This window comes from Molothrus ater, chromosome 2, assembly GCF_012460135.2.
Source record: "Molothrus ater isolate BHLD 08-10-18 breed brown headed cowbird chromosome 2, BPBGC_Mater_1.1, whole genome shotgun sequence".
Taxonomy (NCBI): domain Eukaryota; kingdom Metazoa; phylum Chordata; class Aves; order Passeriformes; family Icteridae; genus Molothrus; species Molothrus ater.
In genome coordinates this window covers 41,633,390-41,657,150 of record NC_050479.2, presented here as the reverse complement: position 1 = coordinate 41,657,150, position 23,761 = coordinate 41,633,390, and the positions used below count along the sequence as shown (strand labels likewise).

At 38.8% G+C, this 23,761-nt stretch overlaps 1 protein-coding gene across 1 annotated transcript in view; it reads right to left on the bottom strand.

Moving 5' to 3' along the window:
* Positions 1-1,810: 1,810 nt before the first annotated feature.
* The window catches only part of ABCC4 (ATP binding cassette subfamily C member 4), a 141,311-nt gene continuing 119,360 nt past the window's right edge, over positions 1,811-23,761 (bottom strand). Inside the window, exons 30-31 of the mRNA XM_036388838.2 lie at positions 10,988-11,122; positions 1,811-6,187 (exon numbers count right to left, since the gene is read on the bottom strand). Of these exons, the coding sequence (XP_036244731.1) occupies positions 6,080-6,187; positions 10,988-11,122 (243 nt within the window). The 3' untranslated portion in view covers positions 1,811-6,079. The remainder of the gene's footprint in view (positions 6,188-10,987; positions 11,123-23,761) is intronic.

Here is a 23,761-nt window from a genome sequence, read left to right as displayed (position 1 = left end):
CTCAGGGCAGCAGTGTCCTTGGGGAGGCAGGAGAAGCGAGTTTGCCTTGGCAGAGCTGCCCAGCAGCTGGAGCCCTGACTGCAAAGGGCAGACCTGTCAGACCTGTGTGGTGGCAGCTGCAGCCTGGACCACCACGGCCCCACTGGGGCCAGAGAGCAGGAGTGAACATGAGCAAATGCTGCCCAACAACATCCCAGCTATGCTGACAGAATGGAGTAGAAGCCCCAGCTCCTCCTGTTGTTTCTACAATCAAATAAAATGCATAATTACTCCCTGGAACTTGGACTTGAATCTAGGCTTCTTCTTTGTCCTGGTGTGAAAAATGCCTCATGTCATTCACTCATGGTGAACATTCCCATCAAAAAGATCCTCAATATTAAGTTTTGGTTATGCACTAGATGGGAAGATCCAAGCAACTCAGCCTAAGGAAAACCTATAGCGCTCAAAAGTATGTTCTAAAAAACCAAGGTATCCCATGCAGGAGAGGGACAAGAGCTCGGGTGCAGCTTTTAACTCATGTGTTTGAAGAAAGCAACCAATATCCATGTTGAGCCCAGCAACTTAAAAGCCAGATGTGCCCTGGCTCCTGAATGGTAGTGGGACTACCTCCAGTTTCTCCTCAAGGTTATTGTACTTTCCAGCATGTGCTGGATCCATGGCTAAGATCCATAGGGAATTTTGTATCTCAAAACAGATGAAGCTATTGATTCCAGGCCAGTTTGGGAGTTCGGTGGTGCCAAGGTGCAGACAGTGGAAACTCGATTTCATACATCAGAGTATGGCCCTGATTCTCTCTACATTAATATTGCTCCAAATTAAGAACCAGCTTTAAACATGGAGTTTATGAAATTCATGCTTGTTTGTGAGCAGATTCCTAAAAATCATCTTTGGCTTTGTTACTTATCAGCAGCTCTCTTTCAGGCAAGGCAACAAATCTCCCTCTTCCACTTCTAAAAGAGAACTTCTGTATTAACACAGCAGCACGCACATTTGGCAAGTGCTTGCTCTGGGAGGATATAGCTCCAGATGGACATTGCACATCCCACAGGCGACTTGTGCTGTGACAAACCAAGCCTAATTCACTTAGAGGCAACTAAGCTGCATGGTGGTTGTGAGGTAGACTTTTGGTAGAAATATGAGAAATTCTTAACGCATATTCCATGGTAGAAGAGGAGAGATGACAATTCATATTGTACCAGGTCCTGCAACTTGCTGCACTGAGGGACTATTGACAAATGCACAATTCATCCAGTACTAAAAATCCTGCATCAAAATAGCAGTGAAGTACTTGAGACAGTTGGAAGACCTAGGGAAGAGTTTTGCATGGTTTTCAGAAAAAGCAGTTTCTGAGTGTCTTGCTAAATTAAGCAACAAGCTCATCAGACAGAAGCACAGGACTGAGAGGTAATGCTGTTAACCCACCTCACTTCTGCCCACTGACCTTCCACATTTCCACTGTCCAGCCCACTGAGCTTGCCAGCTGCTTTGGGCAGAGACCATACCCAGTCTGCACTGGTGCAACCTCAGTGGTTCTTCCATCACAGTTTTTTAAAATCTATGTGCAATACTTTTCAGCAATTAAAGCTAAAATCTTGGTAATGTGATCTGAGAGATCTCAGACTGGAGAAAACTGGTAAAACCAAGCTGGCATGTATTACTGTGTTTTGTAGCTCCAAGTGCATTTTCAGCTCTTGGGGCTTTTGATGGCACCGAGAGGTGTTTTGAGATGTCAGACATGTCCTGACTTAGCTCAGCCCATAACTTCTGCCTTCAGCCACATATTTGCAATGACAACAGACTTAAGACAGGCTTCTGAGAAATGCCTTTTATTGTATGACAGCAGTTGTCACATGAACGTCCACAAAAGAAACCATTCCATAGTAATGCCAAAATCAAATTATTACAACAAATGCAAGAACCAAACCAAAACAAAACCAGAGTTAAAATGATGAAAAAGCAGCGCGCTGTTACACAGTGTAAAACATACACAGAAAGCCACATCTTCTGCAAAACTGTCATGCTCATCACCATCACAAGGAAGAAGTGATTTCAATTCTTTCTTCCCCCCTCCAAAAAAAAAAAAAAAGAGGCAAATTTTGAATATTTTGAGATATTTCAAAGGGTCAGCTAAACAACAAAAAAAGAGCAGCATTTCTGATGATTTTTTTTTGCAATCTTATTTCACATGTGTATTGGGAAGGCTAAAAAAAAACCATCAACATTACTTAAGCAAACAGCATTATTGAGGCTGGCCAGAAAGTTCTCCCTCTTCCAAAGGGCAGTACAAATGGTATCACAGAAGATTATGCCCATCTAGCACATGGTGCAGTTTACTGAAGAGAATTTTTGTCCTTAAAACAAGCAAATAAGTAAAACATGAAATAGTCTATCCTGGCAAACTGTGGCTTTGGAAATGCCAACATGCTCTGTCGGCTCACAGCGGTCTTTGGAGAAGGGGTGGAGCAAAGACACACCAAAACAAATGTATGAAAAACAATTCTCTGGATCAGAAATAGAGGCTGTTCCTAGATTTTTACACCTAAGAAACAAGAGTTTTGTAACTGATGATTTTTAGAATAACTGTATAAAATTATATTTATTAGAAATAAGACTCTGGAATACTTTAAGGCACCTCATGGTGAAGAAATATTTTAAAGGCTTGAATAACTCAGGAGACTGAATTCTTTTTCCAAGATCCCCAGTAAGATATGCAACTTAGAGTAACCTGCTTTGCTATTTTCAAATAAAGCACAACATTTTTCAAAATGGAAGCTTAAAACTATTTAAATTTTTCTTTGTAAGGAAACATAAAACACCTTGTTGGAAAGATAATGTATTCATTTAACAGACCAAGACTTTCACCACATGAAGGCCTTTTTCTTTCCCTGATTTGAGTTCTGCCATTCAGGTCCACTGCACCTTTTTTATACAATTAAAATGAAATGGGTCAGTCGGTCCTAATCAACATCTGAACAAAACAGCTATCAACAATACCAGCAAAACCAGTTTCCTGAATAAAATATTTCTGCTGCTTTAAACCAAAAAGATGAAATAATGCCAATGACAGACATGAATGACTTGCTATCAGTTTTTCTACTCAGCAATTTATGGGTTTCAAGTGTGATTTTGGAAGAAATTTGTTTTGTCTTATATTTGATACCTACAGCAAGTAGTGTCCTGCCAAAACACGTAGAGAAGCAGAATCAGCATTTTCAGAGATACCTAACATTTTTGTGCACATTCAAAAAGCTACAGGATCAAATTAATTCTAGCTTATAGACTGATAGCCACATCAGTCAGGGTCTCATACGAGTGAGTCTGCAGCAGCCAGCGTTTTGGAGTTCTGCTCTGAAATATAACTTACCATAGATTCATTTCAGAGCTGAAATGAACTAAAACTGTAATTATACCTTGGTTTACGTGTGCAGATCTCCTTGGGTCTGACAAAAAAATATAAAATAAGGTATGTATGGCCAGGAGAACTTACTATTCTCTTATAGTATTTAAAAGACTCTGTATTATACATCACATTTCTTCTTCTATAAGAACTAAGTGTTTAACAATAATAAGAATTCCATATTGTAAAACACAGACTCTGAATATATTCACACTTCTCAAAAAAGAAGATAAACAAAGGAGTTCAAACTCCCAACTCGATGAAGTGCACTACCTTCCTGATCAGCTCAACATAGCTGTGTTTTGCACCACTCAAATGAGGTTTTCCATGGCAAAGCTTGAGCAGAGCTTGGACATGGATCCACGGATCCTTGTCAAAAAGGCAGTTGTGGACAAGGCCATGAGGTTGAACTTTCTTTACACTACACAATCCCCTAGAATTATCTAACATGACTTTACACATTTAAACTTTACAACTTCACATACCTGTGCAATGCAACCACTACTCTCACTCAGCTGCAGAACAGCCCTATCCTTATTTCAGACAACTTTAATGAAAAAGAAAACAGCACAAGAACGCACAGGATGATAACTGTGTGCTAGGACACTGTGTAAGTGGACTGCAGCAGCTCAGAGAAGGGCCAAGCCATACAGAAAGTGGATGTGGCTGGTGTGTTCTCAGAAGGATCTGCCATAAGCACTGCACACAGCACATTTGTGACACGTGGTTTGGTGGCTGGTAGCACAAGCCTCCTGCTGCACATCACTGCGTGAAGTTCAGTTCCATGGATCTCAGTGGAACTGGTTCCAGTGTAAGGTGCTACACACTGCAGGAGAAGTGTTAGGACTTGACAAAAAAGGCTAGGGGCAAAAGCATCTCATTTTGTGACTCCCCCCTAATGATTTTTAAGCATGTTGAGAGGATGTTACCAGCACACACAGATGCCTGATGTTTGCTCCACAAGCTCCAAAAGCCCCTGTCCCTCAGAAAGCTGGCTGGTGGCACTGCAGACACAATTCCCTGTCTCATGGGATCTCACAGCAGGACAGCAAGCCCCAGTGCAGGAAGGATGCTGTAACAGGGGAACAGGGACTCTGCCTCTCACCATCGGGCTGGCTCCGAGCAGGAAGATGTCCAAGATGAGTGGTTGTGCTGAGGCACAGGCTTTGGCCTCAATTTACTCCTCAGTAAGAAGTAACTTTGTATCTGACTAAATTGCATTCTAGTAGAACTGCTTGAAATGAGAAACACTGGTGTTTGCCTTACTTTTGGATCACTGGATGAACACTGGGGAACTAACACTTGTTCGGCATTACAAAGGTAATAGCAAGCATCTTCAGTATTTTTAAAAAAGCACAGTATTTTCCATTTCCTGAAGAAATCTGTTGCCTTTTAGTCTCTCCTGTGGCCTTTAAACAGCAAGATGAATAGATGTATTTTCTACTGGACCTCAAAGAATAGCTCAAATTTTTTCAGATTTGAAAAGACCTAAAGCAGCACAGCACTTGCTTGGTTTATTTTTCAAGCATGGGAATAGTGCCTTTGTGTTGAAGTGCTTTGCCGAATCAGGACATAACTTATGAATATTGAACCCCTCTCTCACTGCACTCCTCTCTATCAGCAACTGCCATTTGAAACTACAGGTTGTATTTTCCTACTTATTCTGGCAGGATGGTAACTTCATACAGCTGAAGTTCAACAGAACCCCTGATGCAAAACTAAAGTTACATATTTTAACGTATATCTAATGAATTTGTTGTGTACCCTGCAGTTACAGCTTTGGCTTGAAGGCACAAATATTAAGGCACAATAAATGCAAATAATGTATACATTTCAATGTGTTGTGTTGAAGATAACTTTGTACTCCACAGTATTTAGGTATAATGACATGTCATTCAAACAGTTCCTCAAGTTATTTTAATACCTTTTTTTCTTTGATAACCTGGGTAAAAAGAGGAATGTATGTTAAATTATTTAAATATTTCTTCAGTGCAAATGTGGCGATTTTCTTCTGAAGTAGAGAAGATTGAGACTGATTTTTCAGCATTTGGATTTTAGCAAAATAAAACTAATATTTACATTCATCTTGAACAGCATGATTTGAACTGTTTATTAAAAAAAGTATATAGTACTCTTCTATCAAAATGAAAAAGTGGTTTTGGCTTCTTCAAGTTTTTTTCCTACCAGCCTGCATAGGTACTTGTCACAGGTAGAAAGACAGCTCCTCTAGACAAGTGAGTTGCACACTACCAAATCTGCTGTTCAGACAGAGCTGTCATGGTAAAGAGACACTGAAAAAAATTTGGTTTTGCTTGCTCTCAAAATATTTCTAAAGGAAAAAAGAAGGACACATTCCAATTATTTTACTAAGCTCCAAATATGCACACTAGACCTGTTAGGTGTCCTGCACCTGTTTAAATAAAAGAGATCTCTACCACATAACTTTCAAATAAAAACTGAATCTGCCTGATTTCCTTAGCAATACAAACATAATTAGCTGGAAAGAAAAACATATTGCACTGAAATGAAAGAAACAGGGACAATATAAATTTTCTTCTCAGTATTAAATAGGAAGGATGTCCAGTGCAAAGAATTGCCCCCCTCCCTTTCCTCTCCCGTTGACGCCAAGTTTAGATGATCTCAGGTTTACATTCTGCAGAGAACAGTTAAGGCAATGAGGAATCACAGTGCAGTTTCAGTTATGCATAATCCTGAGGAAGGATCCAAGGAGGAGTCTGTGGCAAGCTGACCATTCTGAACAACTTCTGGGTAATTCTTACTGAAGTATACCTAGGAAAAATATTAGATTCCATGAGTAATTATGTACCAAAGTCCATTTAGCTTCAAACAATGTTTCTGGAGATAATAGTAGAGATAAATATATATCCTTAAGGAATCACAACAGGAACTTCAGGTTAGTGGCATTCAGTTAATGTATGTCACTGAAAAATTAGTAAATTTACTATATGAACTTGCACTGAAACAAAATGTGCGAGAAATCTCACACAACCTGTCGATCCCTCAAATTTTGTTAATTCAGATGAATAGATATGTTTTATCACTTTACATTAAACTGATAAGTAAAATCATTTCACTAGCTCAAAACATGGAGATAAATTAAAAACAGGATGACAAAGAAGCTGTGAAATCTTGCGTCTGCACAAGGGTTTCTCATTTTCACACATAAAATGAACACAATGGATTTGGATGTTAAAATCAGGTTGTAATCCCTATATTTTACAAACTGTGATTGACAACCATTCAAACTTTGAAGTATATGTATGAAATATCCCAGCCTTTAATTTGTGCTGCAGAGCAGTTATAGGGCCTATAGAAATGTGATCTCTGGATAGTGAACCACAATAATGAAAGAAGAAGCAAAAGCTTTAACAATGACTCAACCAAGCAACTTCTCTAAAACGTAAGATGATACCAAATAATAGGACAGTTCTTTGCCAAGCCTTTGAGTTCCTGAATTCTACCAATTTCTAGCTCAACTAGAAGAGATACAGGTTTCCTGATAAATGTATAATCAGAACATAAAGGAAATGAAATGCTGTCAAGTTTCACTGTTCCACAATCATCAGTTTTTAGCAGCTGTATCATATCTCTGTTCCTTGACAGATGCGCATAACAAAATGAAATAATGTCAAGACTTGTGTGCTCTTATCTAAAAATGTGTTGGGTGAAAAAGGACTTCAAATGCAATTTTTTTTTTCAAAGAAGAATGTGAAAAGTTTTGTTTGAGTCTTTAAAAACAGAAAATACACTATCTTTCTGAAGCTGACACGTGTCACGAGTTAGGTCTCATAGTCAGACTGCTTTGAGTACAGCTTATGAAACATTTCTGCAGTTTATATTTAAGAGTCTTGTCAACAAAGTTCAGTTTGTTTGATAATAACATCCTTTTCATATAAATGAATATACATATAAGACACATGGGATAAAAAAGAAATAGTCATTCTACAAAACTGTCCCTGTCATCTTTTGTGCACTCACTAATGCAGGGTATATGCATTTTACAAGTTTCAAAGAATATTAAAGTCTGATTTGAATCAACAGAAGAATTGGGAGTCCTGTTAAGAGACATTCCTCAGTAACCCGTCACAATCGGATGCAACAGAGGGAAGTTAATGAGGCTGCTGACTGCACACAGGCTGCAGACGGCAGCCTCGGTATTCGCACCCCGTTCCTGCTTTAAAACACAAAACTTTGGCATACTTTTAATGCAGCTTTTGAATGTGATTTTTTTTTTAATGGAAAGCTAACAGAAAACCTTGGCACATTACTAGAAATGTAATGAAATGGCAGCTGCCTTTCAACTGTCTCATTGCAATTCTTCCCCTGAGCCCAATCCCTCAAGATATTAAATGCCCAAGTCTTTATACAAGTTTCTTCCAGTGCCAACAGAGCTACAACCTTTTTAAAAGTAATCACTGAGGTGAGATAACACCTAGTATTTTAATATTTACACATCTGTCATAGCTTTAAAGTAAAGTAAAACAACTCTTATTTTTCCCTCAAAGTACTGAAACCTGACTGACAGAAACCCATCCCAATCCTGATGCCACCAAAGCTTGCAGAAAAGCCTCTCTCAACACTGCCAAGAGCAGGGAGAACACACTAACTTCTGTTTATCTGAATAATTGAGCACTTTTATTTTTTTCCTTTTTTCACTGCTTGACGATTATTTCTCTTTCCCACAGGATTTTCTCCTAGCAGCTTCTTGTAAACTGAGAAAAGATAAAAACAATCTCACGACGTCAAGCATAACTCAGTTGCCATCAGGCTCATGGGCTGTTTAATGCACACTCAGCAGTATCCAATTTGAGTTGTGCCTGTGTTGTTCTCTTTGACATCTGCACAAAAAATGGGGATACCAAGTGAGCCATACAATAGCAACTGGATCAATCTGGAAACCTGAGCTAAGATTCCAGCAATAGCTCAGTCTTGCAATGCTTCACTAAGAGGCCCATGAGAATTTTTTTTAAAAATTATGTTTCTTAAATATGTCCAAGTTAGTCTTCCCAATTTAAGATGTGTACTACCTCTTAATTTGCAGTTAAAGGATATATGCAAAAGCAGTACTTTTCCAGAAAATGCATTTGAAGTTTCAGGTTACTGAAAGATCATCTTGGTACAAGTTTGTATTGTACAGGTCCAAACTGAAATGAATCAAGATTCAGGTCCAAAATCCAGTAAATCAAATAATCATTGCCAAAGCATAGCCACATTCCAAACCATTTTCCTTAGCAACCCACTGCAATGCTTTTTGAAAAGTATGTATGTATGTCATATTACCATTTCTTTTTATGTGCAGCATGCTGTTTTCCAAAAACAGAAAGAAAGCTGTTCTTCATAAAAACAAAAAAAAAATGTTCTTAGTAACCACAGTAGGAATGTGGGAAACCAACAGCAATACATGCAGCAGACTCAGTAGTGTAAAAAGAAAAGCCATCGGAATCAGCTCTTCTGACTAAGCGACTTCTCTGCAAGTATGCATGAAGCACAAGGGACAGCAATAACAAAACCCCTGAATTGTCCAAGTCCTTCAAACAGAAGGAGCTGTAACTCTGCTTCTGGGTAGCTGCTGACTGGAGATACAGTCTCTTGATTCCCATATTTTTGGTCCGAGTGTGGATAAGCACCATGCTTTGCATTCTTGGCAGATGCTAAAGCTTGTATCTGCCTTCTAGCCTGGGAGTTAGCAAACTTTTTCATCAAACCACATTTCAGCAGAGACTGGTTCCTGGATCTCTTCCCTTCCTGTACAAAATCACATAACATTGATGTGGTAACTGCAGATGACTATATGGGCAAGTAACATCAGGCAATTATTTTTATATATTTTGAATCATCTTTGAATGCAATTGTGCAATTGGGGAGGGCTCCAGGGAAGGAAGGAATGACAGCATGACATACCTAAATTTCTACAGATGACAGCTGGACAGCCTCACCTCTTGTCTTTCCAAGGAACAAGCCTTAGAAAGCTGGCCTTCACTTTACAGACAAACAATGGTCACATGAATTTGAAGCTACCCTTTTAAATATCATTTATATAACCTCCAGATTGTCATGCTCATACCACAGAAAACATGGCTAACTCATTCCCTTCTAATAAGAAAATAAATGAAGCTACACTGCAGCAATGGAAGAGGACAGCAGAACTTGTAACACAGCTTAGTTCAAGACAAAACTCTTTCCTCAGTTTTGCAATTTGTACCACACAAGAATTTATGGTGTATGCTCCTAGCTACAGTGCTTTACTTGAAAAACCCTTTAAAAAATAAAATCTGAGAATATGAACAGACACAGAAATCTCTTCCCTGATCTTCAAAAAGTCCAGTAAAAGAGCATCCAGACGTGAGCACACAGCCTCCATGACTGCACTACTTTTCTTTTTTTTTTTTTTTTCAACTTGCTGGAAATGCATCTATTTTTTTACTGGAAAATAGTCAAACACCTGCCATTTTGTTTTCTGTCTTTGTGTGTTGTTCCCTGTCTACTGGTCTTTTGTTTCCCCAGGTAACAGTTTAGACTTTGTGTTCCTCTAGCTCTGCCCCACACATCCAGCAACTAGAGGAAAGGAAAGCATAAAGGGTAAAGAGCTTTGCCTCTCTCCTGTAAAAGGCTCTCTTAGGTTACCAGTGCCTTACTCACACGCTGAAAGCACGGTTACATGGGTTCCAAGCAAGCTGCTGCCAAACTGAGCACTGCCAGTCTCAGCTGGAGCAATGCTGAAACTTTGTTGGCACTGAGGGAATTAAGTCTTGCCTTGGACGTCCTGTGTGGTTAATTATGAAGAAAAAAGAAAGCAAGCCAAAGCTAGTCAAAGAGATCCTCAATCACAGGTCATTCTTTTATCTTCCTATCTCTGCTTCAGCTTTCCATCTGAGAATTGGAGATGATATAGGCTCACCTCACAGGCATATTGTGAAAACGAATCCATTGATGTCTCTTAAAACACTGATTGCCAGAGGAATGCTCACAATTACATTAATAATTCTGTACTCTGAGTAGGATTTGAACAGTTCACAATCAGGCACAGAGCCTTGCAGGGAACAAGGAGGTGACAAAACATTCAACAGCTGTTTCTTAGCTGAGCCCTGCTCATTTTTGGTGCAGAACAGAGAGCCAGGGTACAAGAAGGAAGTAAGGGAAGGCACAACAGAAGGAATGTGATCAAACCCTCAGGGACCACAGCATGGTCACAGGCACTGAGCCCCAACTAAAATCTGATGGACCCTTTAAAAAACAGAGACATAACATATAAATGTTTGATTCTGCAGCCCTAATGTGCTTTTCACAGCAAGTTAAGATCAATGCCCAGCACAAGTGAGTATGTCCTATATTATTTACACTTACTGTTTTGTGTACACACAAAAGGATGCAAGAAATCCAGTCTTTCAACTTGGGGTATATAAATACATGTATCATTTGGAAGTCTGTGTATATCCCACTGAAAATTATGGCTTTGCCTTGCAAAACTGACAGATCCTTTAGTGGAAGGCTTACTGCAACACTGAATATGCTAACTTGAGATAAACAAACTGCAGAGACAAACTTAATTATCTCTTCTTCTAAAATTACCCGTTTTGCTGTTTCAATCAGAGCAGCCGCTTCAGTCTTGCCCACTTGTTGCACCATTTTGTAAAACAAGCTGTCTTGTTCTTGCAGCAAAATGTAAGGCTCACCGTATTCTTTCAGTCTTCCCGCATCTAAAACCTGTTAAATCAGCAGAAACCAATGTATTAACATAAAAAAATTAGAAACTAAATGTTAGAGACTAGAAACCAAATGTAGGCAACTACAGGCAAGGGGGAAATGTATGCATTTTTAGTGCTAAGATGAATTTTGTACCCTGAAAATGAATTCTGTCCTCTTCAAACCAGTATAGCACTTTCTCAGTTTACAGACTTGTTGTACAATTTTAGAGTGCCCTACAGCCATTCCACCTATACGAATCCAACATGAAGTTATGCAGAATATGGAAATACAATGTTTGTGCAGCCAACAAAGCAGATTATAAGATTCATTGTGTAAGAAGGAAACAAAGAGGTCCAAAATGGGCTCTGAAGTAAACAGCTGTGGGTAAAAACCACACAATAACCACCAAGACGGTAAAGGGAGAATAAGTAGGTCTTTTGAATTAGAGGTGAAGGTGTAATTAAAGAAAATTAGGGTGTTGCTGAAAAGATAAACAATTTCTTGCATCAGTTTTTGCCAACTATGGATTAGAAAGATATTTAAACCTGACCCTATTCTTTGCACGTAAAGAAAAGATCAGATGCCACCATGGATACATGTACCCAAAAAGAGAGGAAGGAAGAAAGAAAGAACAACAGAGAAATTAAATAAGCATGAAGTCAATAATCCACAGAGAATATACAGTCAAAAATATAGGAAAATATTAAGAATATGCTGATTGAACCTCTATGAAACTGTTCTCAGACTAGTGACTTCATTTAAGGACTGCATGGCAGCAAACATTGAACTTACATTTTAAAAAGCCTTTACAGGATTAATTCAAGGAAATTTTAGACTAGCATATATATTTTGATGTAAGACACCAAATTAATTGAAACAGTCATTAAAACGAAAGAAGACACACAGAGCACAGGTAGAATTCATTCTCCATAGTTTTAGCAATCACAAATCTGATAAAATTTTTAATGCTCCAGAAGAAAACTAAAGGAAAAATGGTTTATGTGGATTTCCAGAAAGATACCTGGTGTAACTAAATAACCATGCTACAAAGAACAAAGCTTTTCAAAAACCTGGACAGAAAACAAGAGATTTGAATTAAACAGTGCAGCTTTCTTTGTAGAAAGCTGAACAGGTAGGAACTGGTGGGAAGCATATTGTTCTGGCATAGGTGGTAGCTACTTATGTTAATCATCAGAAAAAGGAGGTGTCAGAGAAGTGACAAACCTGCAAATGACACAAAAATGTGCAGATAAGAATAGACCAGGGGTTCAGATACACCTAGCTAACCTAAGAGAATGAGAAACACAATAGCAGGGAAAAGCCAATATTGACAAATGCAATGCACTTAAATACTTAACTGGCTTATAAATTAATGGTATTGACTCAAGAAAGAGATTTGGGTTTTAGTCTGCAAGTTCAGTACTTTACGCCATGAGTAGGAGTAATGGAGTTTTAAAAAAAAGGGAAAGAATTCATGTGAGAAAACAATTCAAAAAATATTTTTGCTCTTATATAAATAAAAAAACTGAATGCACAGGCGTGCTATTGACAAAGATATTGCCACAACAAAAGGACTTCAAGGACTCATAACTCAAGCCATAATTGTCGTGTACATTCTTGTGAGAAAAAAAAGAAAGATCTAAAGAAATGGAGCTGTTGATTTCAGAAAAGAAATTAATAAAAGGTATTGTGAGGACAACTTCCAAAGTAACAAAAATAGCGTGCAAACTTCTGTTTGAAAGAAGAACCTCCAACAAGCCAGCAGATAAATTCAGAGTCCTTTGAGGAAACTTTCAAACGCGTCCTTTGCCTGTGCAGCTCCAGAGAACCAAACATCCTCGTGGCCAACGGCCTGGCAGATCTCCAAGCAGCCTGGACCCCAGTAAATGACAAAGCCCACAGGGAAGGGGCACAGCTGAGCTGACTCCTTTGCCTGCGCTAGTGTGAAAATCCTGCAGTGCCAAGATCACTGTCAACTTGTTTGACACCAGAGACCCAGCACCAAGGAAAAGGGACCCACTCCTTCCCTTCCCTTCCGGTTCAATTAAGTGCATGGCATTTGAATGGAAAATAACTCAGACAACAAACAGCTGCATAATTACATCTAATTTTATAAACTGTATGCACAGAAACCTACAAGAATATATTTGCTATTTTCAAAAGCTCTTAACTTAGAGAACCCAGCCTATATTATGAATTTCCTCTGCAAGTTATTTCCAGTATGGTTTGGAATCACAGCTGAACAAAGTGCTCATAGAAAAATCTTAAATATTAGTAATATTGCACAGCACAACATACAGTCATTTAATACATGGAGTATTTCACCTACTATAATTGCACACATGCTGACTTTTCAGTGTACTTAATCCTATCCAATTTACCCTGAACATTTAATGATTAATTATAAATATAGTTTTTATCACAACCATTTTTAAGTCACTGTGTGTCACAGTTAAGGACAGCTTCCTTAAAAATGCAATAAATTATGGTATCCAAATCAACATTTAAATCAGGGTGCTACAGCATAGAGTATCTGTGTCGCCTTTAAGTAAAGCTTTTCTCAGCACAGCACTAGAATATGCAATCACTTCTTAAGAAAGGAAACAAAAATCATCTTCATTAAATGTGTCTCTTACTAGTAAAGAACTGCAATAGACAAGTAGAGGGTTTTAAAACTAATATTACTGCAGTATTGCAATTTTAATATTCATTTTGCAAATACCTGAAACAACCACAAGCATAGACAATCCTTCCCCTCCAGAAAACTGGGGGAAAGGAAAAAAATTATTCTTCCTTGCCAAGTTTTAAACAGTCAAGTCCAGAAGATGAACAGATAGAGTGAGCAATTTCTGTCCAGAGAAACTCCATCCACATTTTAATCAAATCATTAACCAACTCATAGCCTTTCTTTGGGAATGAAACCCAAACCCGCATTATAAAGATAGACAGAACAGCCATAGAAAAATAAGCTGTGTTACTTTTTAAAAAAAATCTGAAATGAAAAATGAAGAATGAAACCGAACAGACAATATCATTCCTACAAGTCAGGAACACTATAAACCCCGTTCACCACGGAAAACCACTTTCTACTAAGTGCTGTCATCCATGAGACAATGGAGAAAATTTAAGCTGGTTTACTTGGTAGTTATACATATATATATTTATATATTTATTAAAAAGCACTTAGACAAAGAGATAGGTACTCTTCTTTGAAGAAATGTGTGCTGATAAGATTTACATAAATAAATAGGTACTTTGGCTAAGGCTTTGCATACTCTTACTCACTGACTCCAAGCCAAATTAAAATCATTAGGACTTCAAAAAGCCAGCTAATCATTCAGGAAAGGTGGAATCTGGTGTTTACCAGCCACATATTTTCCGATCAACTTGCAATGCTTATCACTGCACAATACAAGAGAATCGAACCCAGATGCATCCCAAGGCAGTTGTACCAGTGGAACTCGATACAGGAGAGCCAGAGAAGCTTGTAGCTGGCGAAATCAGATCGCTGGGAGATTGTGGAGGACACACACAGGAGCACTTGACTCTGAATCAGACTTGAATTTCATCACAGACTGCAGCGCAGATATTGAGAGAGGGGTTTTGTGCAAATCACTCAACTTTTCAGCTCCTCACCATGAATCTTTGTAAAATACACGAAATAAAGACTTGATCATTCAGTGGGAGCTAACTGCCTGTGAAATACTTAGACAGCCCAGAGTGAAATAAAAACAAACACAAAAGAGTTATATAAACCCAAAGTGGGCACATGTAAACCAGGGCCAGATTCTCCACCCTCTTGCACGGCAGCTTCTTTTACCTTTCCTGCACTGTTCTTGCCTTTGTAGTACCACCTTTATGGCTTCAACAGGATTTTCTCATATGAAAGAGTAATTCCTACAGTACAAAATTTACAAAATTGGCTGCTGGCAATCATACAAAAGAAAACATGCAGGAAAATTGCTGTTCAATGGAATTTGCTCACCTCCCTGAGAACGGTGAAAACATCTTCACTTACAGCTATCCAAATTAGCATTACTCAAGCAGCAATACAGAGACATTTTAAGTTCAAACAGGGCTCAAATGATGTATTACTCTTAAGTAAAATCCTCACATGCCATCTAATTCTATTTCACTCCTGTTTCATCCTGGTTAAATAGTCTGGGGCAGTGACTGCTCATCTGAGTTGTGATCTTTGCAGAACATTAAGAGCCATATTGGTGGAAGACAACATAGTTTTGAACAGCACTTTGTTTGAATTTTGGGGCACAGAATAACACAGAAAGGGGATGATTAAATATGACAGGGAAGGACAGAGAAACAGAAAAGAAGTGTTTGAACTTGACCTGCAATATCAAACATGAGAAGATGGTGAGCCATTTAAATGTGTTTATGTTAACTCTAACTAGCACAGGAGTATTTGCCTATGCCACAAAAATGTTGGTGAACTAAATTTGGGTAAGATTTGAGCACTACATTTTGCCTCAGCTGTAACCTACCAGGGGATCTATCCCCACTTTGCCTAGGTCCCTCCTTAAACCCCTAAGCTTTGCAGTATTTCCATCCCACAGCTTTGTAATTTAATGTATTAACCAGGACAAAAAAGCAGGGGAAGGAAGACAAAAAAGTAAAACATAAAATGGTGAAAAATGAGTCAGGAAATCCATTTCACCATGAAAAGAGAAAAACAAAACAATAAACAATGAGGATACTACGTCAAGATAGTTGAGTTTCCAGCAGACACCTAGGCAGCAGAGCCAGGAGAACACCTTTTCTCCTTGATGATTCCTCAAATAATCCATATTGTTCTGTTGTACACGACCTTGCAGAAGCCAACACTCATTTTGTAAGTGAATTTTACAATCTTCTTTGCAGATTAATATATGTAAAAGAAGTGTCATTGGCCACAGAGAGTGAAAGAACAAGGGTCTTCTAAAATGCTGTAACAACCACCATGTACTTACAGCTATCCATAGACACAAAAAAACAAGTTCTAAATCCTGTGTTTTCTAACTTTCAGCAACAAAAGCAGACAAACCAAGAGAACAATAGTTATAAAACATTCTGAGGAAAAAAACAATCCAAGGTTGGAAGTGTTCAGCAACAGAGGAGGGGGGCATGAGAATTTATTTCAATTATTATTGAGGAATGACTAGTATTCTTATTCACGTTCATATTCACCATTAAGCTAGAGGGGAAATGGGACATTTAAGAGTTGATCATAAATGTTTTTATTTCCTATTCAAAAGGAAAATAATTCAAGGAAATTATCTCCTTGGGAATACATCTGATTTAATTTAGACTTGGAGAAGACATCACCAAACAAAAAAAATCATTATTAAAGTTCAAAACTCTGCTAGGAGTACAACTTGGAACAATGTTTTCCTCAGAGAGCATACATCAAGATGATCTTCAATAAAGTCCTGGGAAGAGGAGAATATTCAGGAGATGCTTCTGGTTACATCATATTATAAGAAATATATTCACCCAAGACAATACATAGCTTTGTGGGAAAGAGTCAACAGCCTGTACTCCAGTTGGCATTAAGTTCAGATGCAAGCATGTTCTGTCTCTTCTGTCTCATCATGGTTTGTCAAAACAGAGCAGAAACATGCACATACTTCTCTGAGGAATCATTTATAAATATCAACCTATCTAAACATGTTTGTGAACATCGAAGCACATTCAGAAGGCTGCAAATATAACTCAGAAACCATTTAAAAGGGTTTTTTTCTTTTCTTTTCTTTTGAAAGTTTCCTCTTTTTTTTTTTGGTGGTGGAGGTTTGGTTGGTTATTTTTGTTGCGTTTTTTGTTTTGATTTTTCTTAAGCCTTCAGGTTTATTCAAAGCATTCCCCATGCTCCTTCAGGGCTCCTATACAGATTATTCTACCAGTAACTCCAGACAAATTTGGTGTCAAATAATGTATTTTTCATGCGTCATGTACATTAACAGAGCAGAGTAGACCTGGAAATTCACCTTCTTATAATCTGAATTATTATTTTCAGATTTTCCAAATAACTCACCTCAGCAGAGTTTAACTTTGCTGTAACAATGCCAGAATTGACACTGGTCATTAGGATTTGACAGGTACCCCCCCCCCCCCCCCCCCCCCCCCCCCCCAGTCTTGCTTCACAGAAAAGGCAACTTTAGACATCTTGTTCTGTAATCAGAAAAAGTGGGTTTCTCTAAACTGAAATTATTCTTTGGCTGCAACTTAGGGTAAATTGAGCATGCAGCACTGCCTGGTAAATTGGTTCACACAGGTCCTCTTTAGGCTCTTTGTAGAGATTTAAAAAATCTACCTTCTTTTCCTCCAACTAATGGCATGCCACTGCAAGCTGGATGGAATGTTGTGGGGGAAAAATACCAATGACATATGTAATAATGAGAATTATTCTAGTGATGATCCCTCGATATGAACTCCTTCTGTGTCTCACTGAAGAACTCTGTCAAGCACACACTGCAGATGTGTATGGCAGTCAGTCTCTTGTATGGCAGAGTTTCCTCACCTGCAAACATCTGATATACCAGTGTCAGTCCAACACTTGCTTCAGAGGCTATGAAGAGGCCTCTGCTTAAGAGCAGCTGACAAAAACACCTATGTCCTGACAAACCTCCCCCTAGGTCAACCAGTAATGTCTGCTTCCACCACTGCAAAGCCACATTTCTCAACTGGGATTGCAGAATGGCTCAAATGTGGCCCTGAAGTGGTATGAGAGATATTTCAGTTTAAAAAATACCACTCTTCAATAAGGCTTTTGAGGGTCTTAGAAAGGTAGATAAGCTACAAGGATATTATACTTTTCAAGAGGTTAAGGAATATTGTTGCAGATGACTGAGCATGTCTCCTGGTTTTATCAGTTTCTGATGACAATGAACTTGTGGCTCAGCTGCCATGCACAGTTTCACCTTATCAGAAACTCTCTGCTCAGGGCCACCAGCATGACCTGTGCTAATTTGCTTTTAAACAGTAATACAGTATTTCTGAGCAAGCAAAAAACATTCTCTAAAGATGTGTTAGTATTTCTAGTACAGTCTAGATTCCATACCATTGTCTTTAAAGAAACATGATATGACCATCCTGTTCTTACACTGATGGAAACACATTCACACACAAAAGCCTGACAGAATGAGAGATTAAAGTTCATCAAACATTGGCTTCAATTCCTGCAGAAATTCAAATTCTTTGTTTGAATGTGAAGTACTGCCTCAATAATTACTTGTTTTACTTAGGCAAAAGAAGAATCTTGTTGGGCAGCCCTCTGAAAGGGGAGCAGCTTTTAAGAACTAAAGATGCTGATGTTTTAGAGAAGTGTGGCTTAAAACTGGCAAAGAGAATCAAGAATTCTAGTGTATTATCAAGCTCTTTGGGATTTTGACTTGATTTTAGAGGCAGATAGGCCAGGTATGACATTCACAACTGTCACAGACACTCAATTTCAGCTGACAAGACTCGCTCTGATACAGGACCATAGCACATAGCTCATTATCTCATGCAAAACCTGGCCTAAACACCAATATAGAATCTTCTCTTAAGGGTAAAGATGCATATATTACTCAGCTTTGAAAGCAATATCTTCACTGTTCATATTTGTGGAATTCAATAAATTCCAAGAAAGAAAATGGAAGGATTTTGTTTTCTCTTCTGGTTTGGTAAACATCAACCCAGTTTCAGAAGACCTGGGAGCACTGGAAACTGCCTTTGTTCAGAATCAAAACTGACCATTTTTAAAAAATCATTTGCTAAATTCGTAGCTCTTACAGAAACTCTGGAAGTCTTGAGTTAACAAAAGAAAAGAGAAACCTAATGGTTTCCAGGCCCTCTGCTCTCCATGCAGGTCTCCTTCTATGAGTGCCCTTCATATTCTTGTCTTCACATTTCCTTACTCAAGAGACTTTGGTCCCAGAACTCAGTGGGAATCTTTCTTAGGTTGAATAAAAACAAGAATGAATTTAGTTCTAAAATTCCTTAGTCCATATTTTCAAGACAGAGGCTGAGTCAAAAAAGGAGCTTTATTAGTGTTTGTTCCTTCTGAACAATGACAGCAGGTGCACCAGTATGAATGTAGCAATTTTACTGCAGATTACTAGATTCAGACCTACAAGGTACTTTAAGGTTTTTATGAAGAATTAGATGCTTAGCTGCAAAAATCTGGCATCCATTCTAGCTACTATAATCCATTAAGCTTCTTTTACATTCTTTAACTGAACAGACTCCAATAGCACAAGCATAATATCCAATAATATTTCACTACACTCCAGACACTGGGCTCATAGAAGGTCAAATCCGCTTCCACCTTTCTGTTACAGAATGAAAAAAACAACCCATTTTATACCCATCCAGTTGTCCTGCTTTGGAATTTTGAAGGAAGTCATAAAATTCTTACTTTCGTAAGTTTTCACATTCTATCATCCCAGGCTCCAGGAATATTTATGGTCTCATCAATTGACCTTTCTTAGACATCCCAAGCACTTGAGGGCCAGTGTCTGACAGCAGGGCAGCTCTCCAGCAAGGAAACACTCTGACACAAACACACTGCAGACCAGAGAGTCAACACCAATGGTGGGACACAGCTTTCAAAAAGAACTGTTCTACAGCCAGGATTGCATGATTGCATGTTCTGTGTCTAGTGACTTAACATAATACCCCCTAAACAGAATATTGAGATTTCCTGTAAAACACATTCATTTTCCAGCAGTGATATTTAAATAAGTGGAAAAGAAAGCCACCTAAAGAAGACCATAGCTTTTCTGACTAACTCAGTATTACTAATTTAAGTGTACCACCACTACTTTCCTGTGTTCTCCATATCTCCATCTGAAGCTGGGCCACTGCAGTGAAAGCTCACATGAAGGTATCAGCAGGACAGATGGGGCTTCCCCACTGCTACAAGAGCTCTGCCTCTCACTGGGCTGCAGATTCAGACTCCCTTTTGCTATCCTCTGATGACTCTTGATCTTCTGGCAATGGAAGTGCAAGGAAGAGCAAAGGAAGGGCTTAACCTGGCTGCCCTGGGTACACAGAGGACACAACGTTTTTTGGGAATGAAGAGCATTGCATCCAGACCTCTTTAGACAGAGCACAGATTTCTGCACTTTCTGCAAGAATGCTGTTATCCCCATGGTAAGGAAGGGCGGTATGACCATCACCACCATATTCACCTAGATGTCTATCACCACTAACTCATCTCCAGTTGGATGGATGAAGTATATTAATTTGCACTACTGGGTCAGGCATCAGAACTCCAGAGAGAGAGACAAGGGCTCAGACCTTGTCTGCTGCTCAGCATTTTCTATATAGCTGTAGGTGACGGCCTTTTCACCACACACCACACTGCCCGGATCTCCCTCTCTCTCTTTGATTCCAAGATGTTTATACTTAGTCTTGGTGGACTGATTGCTCTGCTGAAGTTAGACATCTACAGCACAGGAAACACAGTTCCTGATTTATGAGGCCCAGATGTTCCACCATGGCAAACACGACATCAGAAAAATGAGAATAACCGAATGAGGGAGGAGTACCGGAAAGACGTGGGAAGTCATTTTCTATTGACCAAAAAAACCAACTCAGGTCTGGCTGTGAAGTGCATTGTATTGTTACCCTGCATATTAGTCATTTCAGAATGTAACCACAACAGGTTTTCCCATAAATAAATCAAATCTCTTCCCATGATTCTCTCATCAAAAACTTCCTATTTGAATGACAGTTTTTAATTACTAGATCAAGTTCTGCTTGCATAAAGAGTTTCCATTTCAAAGAAGTATTGCACTGATATGAAAACTCTCTGGAGATACATCCTTGTCATTGAAAAATGCACAAGTTTTGACTCTGTGGCTTTCCTCTGGAGAGGCCACAGCATAGTATATACAGCAAACAACTCCATCAGGTTCTTGCCAGATGCATATACTTTATTTGCTACTGAACCACTATATCCCTGGGTGAGCCTCAATTTCTGTATGCTTCTGTTCTCCCCTCTGTAAAAACAGAGTTTCTAAAAAGCATTTCTCAACCTGGAGAAGGAAGCAAAGAGGAGGGGGAGGAATGGGTGACAGGGATTTTATAAGATCCCCCTGGAAGTATTGGGAGTGGTGCCCACCGGCTGCCACAAGCTTCAGATGTAGTTTACATAAAAGGCCTTTGCCCTCTATGGTGAGGACAGGACAGGGAATCAGCTGTTGAGGTGGTGGGGAAGCTACAGGGAATGAGGGACCAATGAAGCAAGCCTGAGCTGAGCTTCTGCCAGCATTAGCCATTACAGAAGGGGTAACTGCAGCTTTCATCCTACCCTCCCCTTCTGCCAGGCAGCACAGTGCCTACCTGTGCCAGAGAGCTAAAATGGGTACTTCTAGCATCTGATGGGAAGAGTTACAACTTGGCTTCTCAAAATAATGAAGGAAAAGGAATGAGAAAGTGCCCTATTAGGTGCTGGAGCAGCACAGAGGGAAGAAAAAAAAGGAGCTTGAAAACCGCTGGATTATAATTTTATGGTAGTATTATTTGATGGGCTGACTTAACAAGTCTTTCCAACTTTGGTTCCAAAGATTGTATGGATACTTCCCTATCTCACCCAGGTGTTTGAAGTTTAATTAATTAATGTTTATAAAGAGCGTTACAATTTCCAGATGAAAGGTCCTATGCAAGTGCAATGTAGTATTACTCATTGAGGCGATTGGGTTAGAGAGTATCACGTTACACAATACAGCTCTTCCCTCAATGATCTCAAGCGTTTGAAGTTCTGATAAAATGTGTTTATCACCAAGACAGATATAATGGAAATACTCTTAAGGCGTGACCTGGATTATGAAAGCAGAGGTATGGTTTTGGGAATGGAACAAACGAGAATTAAAACAACTCCTGAGGCCAGATTTGTCTACAGTTGTATAAAATATATTCTGTTCTTCCTTTTCTCCCTCCCTGAGTAGGCTTTTCTTCTCTTCTAAAATAGAACCGGTTATTACGACGGGTGTGAGCAGACATGCAACAGTTCACGTTCAGTTCCTATTTCCATACTCATCCAACTTGACATTTTCTCATGACTTTCTCACAATTATTTTCTGTTCTAATTTTTTTTTAATGTCTGGATTAACCCTAAAGGCGAACAGTTTCTTTTTGGAAAGTTCTGCTTTAACCAGTAATCAAACGGAATTAAATAAAAAACTTATAGACAATGCCAAGCTGGAGGCTGCAGCCAACACACTCAAGACATGATGAACAGTTTTGACCCCCCCAGTACAAGAAAAAGCAAGGTAAATTTGAGCAAGCTTGAAACAGGGTTACCAGGGTGGTCAGTGAACTGGAACACCTATGAGGACAGGCTGATGGAGCAGGGTGTGTTCACCCTGGAGAACTGATGGCTCCAGGGGACTTAACAGCAACCTTCCCATATCTACAAAGAAGTTACTGAGGAGACAGAAGGCTCTTTAGTGAGATACACAGTGGGAAAAAACAAGAAACAATTGCCATAAAAGGAAGAAAGACTCTCACTGGAATATAAGGAGAAAAAAGATTTAACAATGAAGATAATTAAGCATTGGAGGAGGTAGCCCAGAGACTGTGGAATCTCCATTTCTCAAAGTTTTCAAGACTCAAATGGAAAAATTCCTGAGCAACCTGATGTGAAATTAGTGCTGACCCTGCTTAGAGCAGGAGGTTCCTTTCAACCTGACTCAATGGGAAGGGAGGAAAGCCCTAAGTGATGTCCACTTGTCCAGGAGTGGGCTTGAACATTCATGATTGATTTAAGAGAGCCGACAAAGTATGCCCAAAATTTGTTTGAAAAATAAATTACTCATTATTTGTCAAAAGACAAATGTTAATATTTTGACTGCCAGGTTCTATCTTTGTTCTTCTTCCTTCACTTTCTAAAAAACTTATCATGATAGCAAACAACAGAGATTTGGGATGGCTTATAAATAAGGCATTATTGCATCGAGAGGTTTCAATTAAAAGAGAAACAAAACCAGGATTTTTAATAATACCAGGTACTTTCTTTGTGCATTTCTGCCTCTTGAAAAAGAATCTGCATCAAGTTAAATTTGTGAATGACTAAAACATACCATTGACTAAGTAAATTACAGAACACACTGAAAGCTTTCTTTAGCTAAGTCTTCTCAATTTTTTTGTTATTGAAGTAAATAATTAATTTTCCATTAATGCTGACTTTATTAATAGCCCTTATTAATGAATAGTCTTCTAGAGGAATATTCTTATTCTTGGCATTTTTAACATGTTTTTCTTCCAAAATTCTGCTTTGCTCCTACTAGGAGTTACATGCCCAAGTAAACCAAGTAATTAAGTGTAAGAGAAGCACACCTGACGTAACTCTGATCATTCTAAGTATGAGATGATAATTCGGATTTGCCACTAAACAGAATCAGTAACTGAGTGGGGATGTCAAGAAAACAGGATTGTTACGAAGCTACATGTCAGTTTCTTCTTTTTGTTATCAGGCTTCTCACCCTCCTCCCTCCCCCAGTTTACAGAAATCTGTAAGATCAAAATGGAGCAATGCAAAAAGACGAAAAATAATTAGAAGTTACTATGGACTGCCGATTCGAAGACGCATCTTGCAAATCTCTTTCTTAATAATCTAACGAGGCCAAAAGCATTAAAGATTATTAGAAAATTAGGAAACTAGAAATCTTAATAGTGACT